At 44.4% G+C, this 16,187-nt stretch overlaps 1 protein-coding gene across 3 annotated transcripts in view; it reads left to right on the top strand.

Annotated features, from left to right (window-relative positions):
• KIAA0556 (KIAA0556 ortholog) overlaps window positions 1–16,187 on the top strand; it is a 230,123-nt gene that overhangs the window by 95,951 nt on the left and 117,985 nt on the right. For all 3 annotated transcript variants that reach the window (XM_027526515.1, XM_027526514.1, XM_027526513.1), the window contains one exon: window positions 15,109–15,376. In XM_027526515.1, the coding sequence (XP_027382316.1) occupies window positions 15,109–15,376 (268 nt within the window). The remainder of the gene's footprint in view (window positions 1–15,108; window positions 15,377–16,187) is intronic.

The following is a 16,187-nucleotide window of genomic DNA, read 5'->3' as shown; positions in this document are numbered from 1 at the left end:
CCTAAAGCATCCTTTTCAATCTTCATAAAAATGTAAAATGATCTCTGAATCAATACTGGAATAAATAATATTTTTTATTTCTTGTATTTATAGCCTACTTAGAATTTCTTAGGTATTTTCATATTATTTTGTGTCATTTTATATAACGTCTAATATACGAGTGATTTCCCATTAGAAAAGAAGTTAAGAAGTAAACTGAATAAAATAGGAAAAGCTCTCTCTACACAGACAAACCAGGCCCGGCTTTCAGTTCTACTGAGCATGCATTCTTTCTTTATTTTGTCATTCATTCATTTATTGTTTTCTATTTCAGTTCATTTCTACTTTTATCTTGATTCCTTCCCTAAACTTTTTAGTTTATTGCTTTCATTCTCCACCATCCCCGTTCCCATACCTGGCTTCTTACTTTAAATGCTTAATTCACTTATTTTCAGACTTATTTTCTAATACAGCAATTTTAAGGCTACATATTTTCCTCTGAATACTGCTTTTGCCTTATCTCATAATTTTTCTTTTATGTATATAAGTATTTTCATTGTTGTTTACTCCAATTGGTTTGTGATTTTAGAGTTTTTTTCCTGTTTATTTAGAGGAGTTTTACAAATGTTCTAAATAGAGAATTTTTGTCTTTCTGGGTTAGTTTCTAATTTTGCTGCATCCTGATTAGAGATTGGTCTGTTTGATTTCTGTTGTTTTGGAAGTTTTGGAGACTTTGTGGGTCTACCAAATCATTTTTTGTGAATGTCCTATGGTATTTCAAAAGAATAATCATTATCTTTCTGGTATAAAGTTTTCATGATTAAAGCAAGCTATTAATTGTGCTATTTAACCAGGCAATTACGCAGGTCCCAGTATAGTCCCAGATCACTTTTTATCAGAATCACTAGCTTCTTATTTAAAATAAATTTAAAATAAAAGATTTTAAATCTAAAATGAAAGTAAATTCTCATATTCCATTAAAAGATATAGAACTGAGTTGAGAAGGGAGCAGGGTGCTCAGTATCTGTATTTTTAATAGGACTCCCAGAAAATTCTTATGCTCATTAGCAAACCACTGCAATAGAGTGTTACTCAATTTTTGTCTATTTAATCTGGGTGATTTCTGTGAACTTGTCAATTTTCTGTTATATTTCTCTTTTGCTTTATATATTTCAAATCTCTGTCATCATGTGCTTATAGAGTCAAGGTGTTTTCTAACAGGTTGTTCCTTTTACCATATGAATATATCAGTATCGTTATCTTTGTTCTAGAATAAAGTGACGAACTCTAATTTCAGGGTCCATACTGTGTATTTTTAAATCACATTTCCTTACATCAATTTTCACAGAACTATGGCTAGAAAAATTTGAGTTTTATACCCGAGCGTCAATTACCGGTGCAATGTTTTTGCTTTTCTGCTACTTTCTTACACCCCCCCATTCAACCTTGGATTTATTTTCACTGATTTTCATTCAAAGATAAATTGATGTATGAAGCCCTTCCCCCAGAGTTCAGTCTTAAATGTCCACTATTATGAAGGAAAAAGCCATCCTGAGTCCTTGTCTGGACTAGGTGGGTCTTCTCAGTCTAAAGGCTTGTGTTTTTCTTTAGCATTGGAAAATGCCCATTTATTATTATTGTTGGTGTTATTGTTACTATTTTCCTTGTTTCTGTTCTATCCTCTGGAGCTTCTCTTGGACAAATGTTGGCCCAGATCTTCAAGTCTCCTAAGTTTTCTTTCATATTTTTTGTCTTTTTATACTATGTTCTTATGAAATGGTTTGGCTTGAATTTGTAGCACACTAAATAGCTTTTCCTGCTATTTATCTTTTTAAAAATGTTAATGATAAAATTAAAACTTAAAATCTCTATGTGCGTGCTGAGTCACATCAGTCATGTCCAACTCTTTGCAACCTTATGGACTGTAGCCTGCCAGGCTCCTCTGTCCATGGGGATTCTCCAGGCAAGAATACTGGAGTGGGTTGCCATGCCCGCCTCCAGGAGATATTTCCCACCCAGGAATCAAACAGGCATCTCTTCCATCTCCTGCATTGGCAGGCAAGTTCTTTACCACTAGCGCCACCTAGGAAGCCCAAGATCTCTAGTTGTTTCTTTTTCGTGGACGAAATGTCCTCTTAAATCTCTCCAGGGACATTAATTGTCAGTATTCTAAAGTCTTCCTTTATTCCTTTTTTAAAAATTAATTTACTTTTGGCTGCACTGGGTCTTCGTTGCTTTCTCTAGTTTCAGCAAGTGGGGGCTACTTTCTGTTGTGGTGTTCAGACTTCTCATTGCGGTGGCTTCTCTTGTTGCGGAGCATGGGCCCTAGGGCGTAGCTGCTATGCCGCACATGAAATCTTCCCAGACCTGGGAAGGAACCCATGTCCCCTGCATTGGCAGGCGGGTTCTTATCCACTGCACCACTAGGAAAGCCCTTTCCTCTACTTACTCTATTAACTTTCCTTCATTGGATATTCTTTTGGTAAGTTTTATCTTGTGCCAATCTTCAGGATTTGGATAAATGTCTGGTCATTCTTGGTTGTCTGCTCATCTTTGTATCTGAGAATCCTTCTTCTTCTGCCTGTTCCATTCGGTGTAACCTGACCCTGATGTTGGCTGGGGCACAACACACTCCTGGAAGCTGTGTGCCTTAGTCCCCCTTCCAGGAATGGGAGCTCCTAGGCTACCTTGGGGACAAAGACCTACTGGGGCATTGCCCTGCCTTCCTGCCCCAGTGCCTGCATTCCGGCATCAGCCTGCAGGTGAACATCTCTCAACTTAATACAGCTGGGGAGGGGCCACCAGCCCTAGGAGCAGGCCCCCGTGAATGCTCCAGGACTTCCTCTCACTCCACCTTGACTCTGGACTTGCTTTGTGTGCGCGCGCACACACACACACACACATGCGCACACACACACACATGCATGCACACACACACACGCACGCACACACACACACACACACACAGTTCCTTCTATGGAAAATTTTACTGCCCTTGTTTTAGTCTGTCGTTTCCTCTGCTTTTACTGCTTCCTAAGTGTAATCTCTGCTTTCTTGCCTTTCAGGAATTCCCCAGAATTTCTAGCAGCATTGTGGCTTGTTTGGTCTCTATCCCGCCATCCCTATACAGTGTCCTTCTCATGATCTTTCAGCCACCCTCCCCCCACCCCTGCTCTGGGCAGGCTCAGGTGAGGCGTCCACAGCACACTGATGCCACAGGGTTGGCCCAGGGCATCACAGCCAGGAAATGGTACCCGTCTGCTTCCTGAGTCTGTGCTCTTTCTTTTACATCACTCCACGCCCTCAGATGAGGATGGCTTTCCCCTTCATAATAGTGGACATTTGAGACTGGAAGTCTGGGGGAAGGGCTTCAAACATCAATTTATCTTTGAATGGAAATCAGTGAAAGTAAATCCAAGGTTGATGGGGGAGGGGTGTGTAAGAAAGTAGCAGAAGAGCAAAAACTGCACCGGTAACTGACGCGTGAGTATAAAACTCAAATTTTTCTAGCCATAGTTCTGTGAAAATTGATGTAAGGAAATGTGATTTAAAAATACACAGTAGGGACCCTGAAATTAGAGCTCGTCACTTAATTCTGGTAAGTTTGTGGTCTAGATGCCACCAGGCTTGAGGTGTAGATTGGTAAGCCTCAGACGTGTGTTCCTGACACTCGTTATGCTTGTAATTTCTTATGGAATAGCTGTCTTTGTTGCCAGATTATAAATTTCATGAGAGCAGGGACACTGTCTTATTCATCACTCTGTCCCTAGCACTTAGCAATCAGACCTGCTTATGGGGACACATATATTCAACAAGAAATGAATGAAAGGGAGGACAAATTAGTTAATTAACCCCTTCCTGTGGGGTAAACATCATTTCCGGGTAGTTTAATATCTGTAAAATGGTTCATATCAAACAGTAGGAGTTACTGGAAACTATTGCAACTAACCGTGCACATGAATTCCAGTTTTATAAAATTGCCAATCAAATAAGAGATGAGGGGTTCAGTGTGCATCTGTGACCTCCTCCCCAGAGACTGCTGCTTCCTCTTGAGGACCGTCTTAAAGTATCCAGTGTGGCTTCATGGTCTAAACATCTGATCTTCTTGTCGGCAGTGTCAATAGGGTCTGAGAAAGAAAAAAGAATATGCTGTCATCTCAATGTTAAATTTTCTGTAAAATCTAGACCTCTGTTACAGCAATCATGAAACACTAATTCATAGCTATTATCTCATTGCATCCCTTCCACAACCTTGTCAGATTGTCAGGGCAGTTTTTCTCACATGAGAGCTAGGGGCTTGAGACGTGCCTGGGGACACAGGGTGACTGGAGTCGGGCCCAGAACCCACGCCCAGAACTTAGACTGAGCTGTTCCCCTTTCTAACTGTAGTTACAGATTTAATGCTTCATCTGCTAACACCGAACACACGCTTTAACACGTGTAGTGGCCTCACGGCAGCTTTGTATCGAAAGCTCTTACAGGCAGATGTGATAAATTTCATGTAAACCAATGGACGATCACAGAGAACCTGACTTTCATCTCACTCTCGAGACCACTGGCTTCCAAGGCACTGGTGCCAGGCAGGGAATAAATGTGGGCACGGGATGAAAAACCTGGACTTTTGAGACAGACAATCTTTCATCCAAACCTCTGGCTCTGCCCTTTATAGCCTCATGACCTTGGACTGCTATGTAAGTGAACCGAGCCTATAAGATAAGGATACCTAGGATTTCCCTGGCAGTCCAGTGGTTAAGACTCTGCTTCCACTGCAGGGGGCATGGATTTGATCTCTGGTTAGGGGAACTAAGATCCCGCATGCCCCCCAGTGTGGCCAAAAATTAAAAAAAAAAAAAAAGATAAGAACACCCTCACACAGGGATGGTGGGAGACTGCAGGGAGATGAGGCTCATAGAAGGGCTAGCTTGGTGCCTGATATGTGGCAAAGGCTTTGTAATTGGCAGGTTGATGTTGATATTATAGTTGCTGTTGCTACTATTGCAGGAGCTTCCCAGGTGGCATTAGTGGTAAAGAACCTGCCTGCCAATGTAGGAGATGTAAGAGACACGGGTTCGATCCCTGGGTGGGGAAGATCCCCCAGAAGAGGAAATGGTAACCCTCAGTATTCTTGCCTGAAAAATCCCATGGACAGAGGAGCCTGGTGGGCTACAGTCCATGGGATCTCGAAGAGTGGAACACGACTGAAGTGACCTAGCACGCACGCGTGCACTACTAGCACACACACGCACACATGACTGTTGCAGACATTTTGTGTGTTATGGTGACATGTCTGGTTTTGCTCTTTTCCTAGCCCAACAGAAAAGAGAGAAGACCAGGAATGTAAGGCACTAATCCACTGACCATCAAACCTCAGCTGCATTTTAGCCCCTGGTCCAGCATGCTTCCTTCCCTCCATCTCCTCCCTGGCTCTCCAGCAAGGAGGCCAATTTGTATACCGCCCCGTCATCTGCTTTCCATCTGTGGTGTTTGCAGCTGGCCTCCATGCAGAAGACTTTCTTTTGAAAGGGCTTGAACTGAACATTTTAAGGGCTGAGCATTGAAATTGCATATAACAGGGTTTTGAAGCAAAGCTGTAAAGTAAGTTTTCACAGAGGCATTTCGGGATGATAGCTTCAAAGCCACTGGTAGATGGCCCAGCGTGGTATCCCTTTGAAGTGTCGGCAGGTTGGCTTTCAAAGCCACCAGCCCAAGGTCCTCATCTTTCCAGATGGAAAGGGTTTGAATAACTTTCTCGAGGGAATGTGGCTACTTAGTTCAGCTCCCCTTTGCCCCTCGAACAGATGGTTTTCGATCACATGGGCATTATAAGGGCCTAGGTTCCTAAATTTTGCTCTTTCAGTGTGAGCAAATGTGTTATTTTCCTTTGTGAAGAAGATGGCAGCCATACAGAATCTAGGCTCCTTTTATGTATAATACATATATATATTTACTATATATGTGTATATACATAGTAAATACAATTATGGCATTTAAATTTGAGTTAATTTAAAAGGAGCAAAACCAAAGTGAAACAGAAGGGATGATTGAAATTTAGATTTCTTTATCACAAGTAAGATTTCTTAAAATATCCCATCAGTTTAATAAATTATGAACAAAATATTAAGAGGCCAGAGTTGCCATTTTTAAAAAACTCTGTTGTTTCCACTCAAGATGGATTTGAACTGACTCATCTGCTATGGAAATGATGCCAGGGTACTCCCACACTGCCTGCCCTCTTCCAGTTCTGTGAGCTTAGCTAAGAGCTTAGGCTTAGAGTGTTACGTTTCGTGACCTGCATACGCATGATTGTCTAATACAGTTGACCTTTAAACAACATGGGTTTGAACTGCATGAGTCCACTTGTACACAGACTTTTAAAAAAAAATAAATGCAGTTCTTATATTTTTGTTTTATAGATCTGTAAATATAGGGAAGAGTTTATGCTCCATTATAGATCACAATATGTGGAATTAAAAGAACTAGGATTTGAGTCCTTATCTATCCAGACTGCTTCAGCTTCCTGCTCTTGGGCAAGCCATTGATCAATTCCTTTGCTTTTGAGGCAGAGAGAGCAGTACATGGATTTTCAACCCCTTGGGGGGTCAGCACCCCAACCCCTTGTGTTGTTCAAGGGTCCCCTGTATTTCTTTAATCACTAAACGGCATCAGTATTCACTATTAGACCTTTCATCACAGCGTCTACTGATCTGTGTGTGTGTTTTTTTTAATGTTTATTCATTTATTTTTGGCTGCACTGGGTCTTCATTGCTATGCAAGGGCTTTTTCTAGTTGCAGCGAGTACCCCCCTAACAGCGAGTAGCGGTTAGAGGGCTTCTCACTGTGGTGACTTCTCTTATAGCAGAGCACAGACTCTAGAGCATGGGCACCCGGGCTCAGTTGCCCTGAGTCATGTGGGATCTTCCCTGACCAGGGTCAAACCAGTGTCCTTTGCCTTGCAAGGCGGATTCTTGACCACCGGACCACCAGGGAAGCCCCCATGTTCTTTATTTTGACTTTACTTTTCTTTGTTTGGATCTTGTCCTCTGGAGGTTCTTCCTGAGAAGGACTTGTGAGTGGTATATTTCAGTTCAGTTCAGTTCAGTCACTCAGTCGTGTGTGACTCTTTGCAATTCCATGGACTGCAGCACGCCAGGTCTCCCTGTCCATCACCAACTCCACACGGCCAGTTTCTTCCTGTTAAGACTGATGATGCTGTTCCTCTCGAATCTGGACCACTGTCTATTGGATACAGGAAGTCAGGCTGTTCCATCATCTGATGGTGTCAAGTGCTACTGCTCACCCATTTCTGAATCACTGTTTCAGAGAGAAGATGTCCCAGGGCTAGAGATCAGGGACTTTTCAGACAACTGACTGTTGAGGGTCCTCCACACCACTGTTCCTACCACTCCTATAGGGAATTTAGTTTCAGGAGGAAGGAGCAGGATTTAAATGTAAATGTAAATACCTATTTTTTTTCCTATTTATAAAATTGAGAACAATGCTTACAATGAAAAATTAAGTAAAACTAGGCTTCCCTGGTGGTACAGTGAATTAGAATCCACCGGACATTGCAGAGGACATGGGTTTGATCCCTGATCTGAGAAGATTCCTCGTGCTGCGGGGCAACCTGCCCGAGAGCCCCAACTACCGAGCCTGCACATCTACAGCCTGTGCTCTGCAACAAGCAAGGCCGCCTCAGTGAGAAGCCTGAGCACGGCAATGAAGACCCAGCGCGGCCAAAAATATATACATAAAAATTAATTGCCATTTAAGGTAAAACATTTAAGTAAAACAAATCTCCCATAACGCCACCCCCAATGAAGAATGTTGTTAATAGTTTGATGTTGATTTTTCCAGGCTTTCTGTATGCCTATGTGTATGTGGCTCAGATCGTAAAGACTCCACCTGCAATGCAGGAGACCAGGGTTCAATCCCTGGGTCAGGAAGATCCCCTGGAGAAGGGAAAGGCTACCCACTCCAGTATTTTCTTGCCTGGAGAATCCCATGGACAGAGAAGCCCTGGCGGGCTACAGTCCATGGGGTTGCAAAGAATTGGACACGACTGGAAGACTAACACTTTCACTTTCATACGTACAAATATGATAATTATTTTAAAAATCAGGTTTATAGGTACATTTATCAACGTGCTTCTTTTACTTAAACCTGTTTTTTTTCTGAATAAGCACACAAGATCTGCCTTATTCTCTGTAAGGGCTGCCTGGAGCTCCATGGACACCTGCTCTATTAGTAATGTAACCCATCTCTGACAGATGAATATGCAGATCATTCTCTATTATAAATGACGCCTCAACAGTCTTTGCTGCTGAAGGCTGAAGGATAAATTTCTAGACGGACGGCAGTGAAAGGTATGCACGTGGTTCATTTCTAGTTAGCATTCCTGTGTCTCGGCCTCCAAAATACATCTCAAAAATGCCTCTCCCATCCCCACTTCTGCCACCACCTTCCTCTTTACCTGCAACTGTCTGCCCTGCATTCATCCTGACCCACCTCTCAGAATCCACTTGGCATCCAAGAGCCGTAGTGATTTTTTTTTAAATTAAAAAAAAATATTTATCTATCTGTGCCAGGTCTTAGTTATGGCACACAGGATCTTCAGTCTTCACCGTGGCATGAATGAACTTCCGTTGGGACATGCAGAATCTAGTTCCCTCACCAGAGACTGAACCCAGGCCCCCTGCATTGGGAGCACCAGGGAAGTCCCGTTTCTTTTTCTTTATGCGTTGATTGTCTGAGCCTTTGCCATCTTGCTTCTCTGGTGGCTCAGACGGTTATGAATCTGCCTGCAATGCACGAGACCCAGGTTTGATCCCTGGATCAGGAAGATCCCCTGGAGAAGGGAATGGCAGCCCACTCCAGTATTCTTGCCTGGGAAATTCCATGGACAGAGGAGCCTAGCGGGCTACAGTCCATGGGGTTGCAAAGAGTAGGACATGACTGAACGACCAACACTCTCACTTTCCTTTTGCTTACTCCCCACCATTACCTCAGCCCTTAGTGTAGCACGCCTATATGCGGAAATGATGGTGATAGTGGCCGCATCTTCTTCGCCCGTGGTTGGACCATGAAAGTGAGTCTGTTTTATAGTTGGATAATCTAGAAGGAGTAGAGATCAGGGCTTGAGCGCACACGTCATGACTCTGCCATCTAATCATTGTGACAGGTTGGACCTGCTTGAAGGTTATAGACCTCAGTTTGCCAACTTGGGGGGACTCCAGAAATTCAGTCACTTAAACTATGAGGTTGCCACCCAATGAAGGCGATGAAGAAGCTGGAGGGAACCTGCTCAGCTGGCGTGGGTTCTAGAATCCTAAGGGTTAGTCGCTCAGTTGTGTCCGACTCTGTACCATGCTCCTCTGTCCATGGGATTCTCGAGGCAAGAATACTGGAGTGGGTTGCCATTTCCTTCTCCAGGGGACCTTCCCAACCCAGGGACTGAACCTTAGTCTCCTGCATTGCAAGAGGATTCTTTACCATTGGAGCCACCAGGGAAGCTCAATCCTAATGTCCCATCCAAATATTTCCTGGAACTGGAGTGGATGATGGATGGCTCTCCTCAGCCTTAGACATTAGTAGGCAGGATTCTGGGCCCTGGGACTGATCAAGATTTCCTGGAAGACGCAGCAGTCTCCCAGCTAGGAATCTCCCAGTTTGCTGGCACCCATTTAATCATTTTGACCCACATAACTGGATGAGAATACTAAGGAGGCAGAAAGAGGGGTCGCCCACTGTTTGTTTGTTTGTTTTTAATACTTGTTTGTTTGGCTGTGCTGGGTCTTAGTTGTGGTACACGGGTATTAGTTGTGGTACGTGGGATCTTCGATCTTCACTGTGGCATGTGGGATTTTTAGTTGTATCACGCAGACTCTTGGTTGCAACATGTGGGGTCTAGTTCCTGACCAGGGATCGAACCCAGGCCCCCTGCATTTGGGAGCAGGAAGTCTTTGCCACTGGGCCACCGGGGAAGTCCCAAGGAGTTTGCCCTCTGTTTTCTCACTCAGCCTTGCCTTCACGTCGGCAGAACATAACACTGAAGATGACCCCATCTGAGATTGGGAAGAGAGTGGGCTAAGAACAGGAGCCAATTCCTCATCCCGTGGTAACAGGAGTTCACGTTATCATTAGAGCAACTTTCACCCCACCCACCTATCTTGCAGGGTTATTGTGAGGATCAAATGAGAGGAGGAGTTGAAACTGTTTTGTAAAGTGCAGAGCATTATTCCGCTGTAAAGGATTACTGCTTTACAGTTAGTGCCTCTGCTGTTAATCAGCAGGCCACCCAGGAACTCATGTTTCCCTGTGGAGGAGCAGTAACTGTCCTCCAATGGCCCACTGCGATCAGACTTTGAAGACACGAGCCACGACCTCAGTCTGGCTTCCAGGCGGGTTGCATGGATCATGTCAATACACTCAATTAGAAGACCTTGTTATTATCTTTTTAAATGCCTTTGGTAAATACGTGCTCCCTTTCACATAGGCTTTTCCAGTCACACCACCACTGACGTTGACCACATCAGTCTTTGTTGTGGGAACTGTCCTGTACATTCTAGGGTGTTTAGCGGCATCCCAGTTTAGCAGCTTTACCTACCAGTTGCCTCTAGCACTCCCTTCCCCTAGTTCCAACCAAAAACATCTCCAGTCATTGCCAGATATCCCCTGGGGGGCAGAATCATCCACAGTTCACATCACTTCTTTAATAGAACAGTTCAGCGAGGTCGGCATTTTGTAGCTCATTTTTTAGGGATATCAAAATGCAGATGAGGGAAGTTAAGTGACTTGCCGTGAGTCACATCACTACTGTCACCGCCCAGGCAGGTGGGTGCTCTCCACTCCTCCCCAGTCATTGGCATAAATTAGTCATTCGGCAAATATTTGTCAAGCATCTACTATGTGCCAGGCAGTGTTCTATTTGTTCAATAAATATCACTGATACATTGGGCAGGGTGGGAGGAAGAGAGGTGTAAGAGGTAGGTAGCTGTATTAGCGTCCTGGGAAATTCCCTGGTGGTCCAATGGTTAGGACTTGGTGCTTTCGCTGCCCAGGGGTTGGGAAACTGTAAAAAGTGAAAGTGTTAGTCACTCAGTCACGTCTGACTCTTTGCAACTCTTTGCAACTCGACCCCATGAAGCCCACCAGGCTCCTCTGTCCACAAAATTCTCTAGGCAAGAATACTAAAGTGGATAGCTATTCCTTTCTCCAGGGATCTTCCCAACCCAGGGATGGAACCCGGGTCTCCTGCATTGCAGGTGGATTCTTAACCGTCTGGCTACCAGGCCACCTTCTGGCCAAGTGATTGGGAATCTAAAGTCCCTCAAGTCTTGTGGCATTGCCAAAAAAAAAAAAGTTTCCTATTGCTGTTGTTAACAACTTAGCACAAACTTCGTGGTTTACCTTAAGTCATGGAGCTCAGAAGTCCAAATTCAGCTTCACTGGTCTAAAGTCAAGACATCTTCAGACCTATGTTCTTTCTAGAAGCTCTAGGGGAGAATCTATTCCCTTGCTTTTTCCAGCTTCTAGAGGCCACCTACATTCCTTGGCTTGTGCCCTTTCTTCCTTTTGGGCCAGCAGTGTAGCATCTTCTTTCCTTCTTAACCTCTGCTTCCATCCTTATATCTTCTCCTTCTGATGCTGATCTTCCTGCCTCCTCTTAGTAGGACCCTTGGGATTACATAGACCCTCCCTGAATATCCAAGATAATCTCCCCCATCTCAAGTTCATTAACTTGATCACATCTGCGAAGTTTGTTTGCCACATAAGGTGATATTCACCATCCAGGGGATGAGAACATGGACATCTTTGGGGCCCACAACAGTCTGCCCTCTGGCCCCGAAAGATTCATGTCCACACGCAAAATACATCCATCCATCTGAAGGGTCCCCAGAGTCTCAACCCATTATACTGCCAGCTTAAGTCCAAAATATCTTCTAAGTCTCATCTTCTCAAAACTCTCAAATCTCATCATTTACATCTAAATTGTGTAGGAGTGAGACTATGAGTGTTACTTTTCTTAGAACAAAATTTCTCTCCCTCTGTGAACTTGTAAACTAGGAAATGAATTATCTGCTCCAGAATACAGTGGTGGTTCAGGCACAGTATTACAATTACAGATGTTGTCATTACAATAGACAGAAAATTAGAGGAAAACAAAAAAAAGAGTCACCAAACCCAAGCAGTTTTGAAATCCAACGGGGCAATCTCCATTAGGTTTCAAGGCATGGGAATAATTCTCTGTGGCCCAGGTTTCCACCCTCGGGCCTGTGGCTCCACCCTGAGCGTCATTCTTCCTCTTGCATGAAGGGTAGTGGGCGTCTGCAGCTACACAGTTTTATCCACCTGTTTCGTGCCTGTAGAATTTTGGGAGTCTGACAGCTTTCTTTTATTTTGTCCTTTCTCCCTCTCATTCAGTCCTAGCTGGCAGTGTTTCTGCTGGTATGACATTCTCAAAACCACGTGAATTTCCTATGTATATCTCTAGGATTCACTCCTAGAGAGTGAACAAGAGACTCCGCCACAGATCTTTCCTGGATAATCCTATCTCTATTCCTGGCTTCCACTGAGCTGTCTATGGGGATTCATGAGTCACATGTCTCCTCTCTTCAAAGAACCTTAAGCTTTATTGAATACTCTAAACTGTGGATCCTTCTGAGGTTTTAACCAAAGGTTGTGCAGCCACACCCTTCATTTTTTCTCCAGAGCATGCTTTTCTAACAGTGCTGTGCTCAGTCACTCAGTCATGTCCAACTTTTGCAACCCCATTGACTGTAGCCCACCAGGCTCCTCTGCCCATGGAGATTTTCCAGGCAAAAGTACTGGAGTGGGCTGTCATGCCCTTCTCCAGGGGATCTTTCCAACCCAGGGTTTGAACCCAGGTCTCCCGCAGTGCAGGTGGATTCTTTACCATCTGAGCCACAGTCACTTATACCCAGGACTTTCTAACAGTGAATTTCCTAATTTTAGCATCTTTTCTGATCTGGATAGGCTGAGAGCTTCCAAATCATCAAATCCCAGTCCCTTTTTACTTAACAGTTCTTCTCTCAGCCTGTCCCTTTCCTCTAGCATTTTACTGTAAGCAGCAAGAAGAGACCAGACTGTATCTTTAACTCTTTGCTTGGAACTCTCTTCAGCTAAATATTCAAGTGTATCATTTAAAGTTCCACATACCACATAACTATAGGACACAGTTTGGCTAAGATTCTGCTGCCACGTAACAGGATTTTCTGCCCTTTAGTTCCCAATAACATGTTCCTTATTTCCTGAACCCTCACCAGCAACATCTTTGACGTCCATATTTGTATCATCAGGTTTTTAGGATGATTTCTCTAAGATGATCAAAGTTTTCTATATGGTCTCACTTTATGAGCCCTCACAAATTCACTGGGTCCAGGGATAAGGACTTTAACATCTTTGGGGAGTCATTATTCAGCCTGTGCTGTGCTGTGCATAGTCACTCAGTCTTGTCCAACTTTTTGCCTCCCCATGGACTGTAACCCATCAGGCTCCTCTGTCCATGGGATTCTCCAGGCAAGAGTGCTGGAGGGGGTAGCCTATCCCTTCTCCAGGGGATCTTCCTGACCCAGGAATCAAACTGGGGTCTCCTGCATTGCAGGTGGGTTCTTTACCAGCTGAGCTACCAGGGAAGCCCCATTATTCAGCCTACCACACAGCTGTTAAGTTTATGGTCAACCGTAAACTTGATTGTTTCTCATGGTCTCACATCTATGTTAATTATGACAAAGGCTACAGGGAGAGCACAGCTAGACTGACAAAACACACTGGCTTCCCCCGACAGTCCAGGGTATACTTTTGTCCCAGTGTAAAGGCAAAATCACTGCAGATGGTGACTGCAGCCATGAAATTCAAAGACGCTTACTCCTTGGAAGGAAAGTTATGACCAACCTAGATAGCATATTCAAAAGCAGAGACATTACTTTGCCAACAAAGGTCGTCTAGTCAAGGCTATGGTTTTTCCAGTGGTCATGTATGGATGTGAGAGTTGGACTGTGAAGAAAGCTGAGCACCGAAGAATTGATGCTTTTGAACTGTGGTGTTGGAGAAGACTCTTGAGAGTCCCTTGGACTGCAAGGAGATTCAACCAGTCCATTCTGAAGGAGATCAGCCCTGGGATTTCTTTGGAACGAATGATGCTAAAGCTGAAACTCCAATACTTTGGCCACCTCATGCGAAGAGTTGACTCATTGGAAAAGACTCTGATGCTGGGAGGGATTGGGGTCAGGAGGAGAAGGGGACGACAGAGGATGAGATGGCTGGATGGCATCACTGACTCGATGGACGTGAGTTTGAGTGAAGTCCGGGAGTTGGTGATGGACAGGGAGGCCTGGCGTGCTTCAATTCGTGGGGCTGCAAAGAGTCGGACATGACTGAGTGACTGAACTGAACTGAACTGAAAGGCAGTAGGCAGCCCTTATTCTGTTTCCAAATTATCCTGGCTTCAGGGATCAATTTTCTGATCACCATAAGTATAGATCTTAATGCTTGGTCTCAAGATTGTAAATCCACAGTCTCATGGAGATTAAACATATACAAAAAAAAAATCAAGCAACTGTAGTTGAGAACTAAATGTTACAATGTTTATAGGTGCATCCAAACACCCTTCAATATACAGGGCAGCCCCCACAACCATCTGCCAGACTTTCTACCACCTGGAGTATCAGGATCATCTGGAGACCTTTGGGATTTCTCAGTCAGGGTATGGTCCCTGGACCAGCAGCATCAGCATCACCTTGTTAGAAATGCAAGTTCTCAGGCCCCATCCAGGCCCACTGAATCAGAAACTCAGGGGATGGGACTCCACAATCTGTTTTAACAAGCCCCCACATCAGAATTGTTACACACACAGTTTAGTGGCATCCTCAGCCTGTGAGGATGTGACCCAGCCACAATTAGTACTATAAATGTTGCTCAGTCCAGAAGGGAGTTGCTCGTTGCCCCTTTATTTTCTCATCTTCAAAGTGAGGATGACACATGGGTTGAGACGGTTTTAGTAAATGTTAGTTTGATGGAAATAGTTCTTTGATTCCTGTGATCTATTTTCAAAGGCGTTTTTCCTCAAAGGAACATATTTCATTTTTTCCTTCTCTCCTTGACTTTTGGCAGGAGCTAAGAAAAAGCCTGGAACTTAGTGTCAATCTACAAAGGAAAGAAAAGGATGGTTCCAGTGATGAGTATGACTCTATCGAAGAAGATGTACTCCCTGAGCCGGAGCCCGAGGACCAGGTGCTGGTGGGCTGTCCCAGAGATGACTCCCCTCTTTCCCAAAGGGACTCAGTGCAAAAAGATGCTCCCAAGGACCAGGAGACAGAAGAACGCCCTCCCCAGGGCCCAGACACCCTCATAGTGCTGGAATTTAACCCGACTTCCAAAAGTAAGCTCCATCTTATGTGGCATTTCTTTGCCTTTGATGTCTCTAATAGTAGAGCGTAAATTTCCAGCGGTACTTTGATTTTCAGCTTTGCGTAGACTGTCTCACAGGCCAGGGTGTATATAGTTCAGGTCTCTGCGGATTGCCACAGGTGAAGGCTCCCAAAAGCTTACAAATGACCCTGAAATTGCAGACAGTGAAGTCTGGCAGATAGTTGCAGGGGGCTCTCCTGTGCATTGTAGGATGTTTATCAGCATCTGCATACCAACTGGCTGATGAAACTGACTTAAGCGAAAGGGACTATTTATTGACTTGGATAACTGAGGAGTCCAGGACTGTGTTGTTGTTGTTATTCAGTTGCTAAACTGTGTCTGACTCTTTGCCACCCCGTGAACTGTAGCATGCCAGGCACCTCTGTCCTCCACTATCTCCCGAAGTTTGCTCAAATTCATGTCCATTGAGTTGGTGATGTGATCTAACCGTCTCATCCTCTGTTGCTCCCTTCTCCTCCTACCCTCAATCTTTCCCAGCATCAGGGTCTTTTCCAATGAGTCGGTTCTTCGCATCAGGTGGTCAAAGTATTGGTGCTTCAACTTTGGCATCAGTCCTTCCAATGAGTATTGTGGGTTGATTTCCAGGACTATCAGATCAGTTCAGTTCTGTCACTCAGTCGTGTCCGACTCTTTGCGACCCCATGAATCGCAGCACGCCAGGCCTCCCTCTCCATCACCAACTCCCAGAGTTCACTGAAACTCACGTGCATCGAGTCAGTGATGCCATCCAGCCATCTCATCCTCTGTCGTCCCCTTCTCCT

This window comes from Bos indicus x Bos taurus, chromosome 25 (genome assembly GCF_003369695.1).
Source record: "Bos indicus x Bos taurus breed Angus x Brahman F1 hybrid chromosome 25, Bos_hybrid_MaternalHap_v2.0, whole genome shotgun sequence".
Lineage (NCBI taxonomy): Eukaryota > Metazoa > Chordata > Mammalia > Artiodactyla > Bovidae > Bos > Bos indicus x Bos taurus.
The sequence above is the reverse complement of the archived record's forward strand: the minus strand, read 5'-3'. Positions and strand labels throughout refer to the sequence as shown.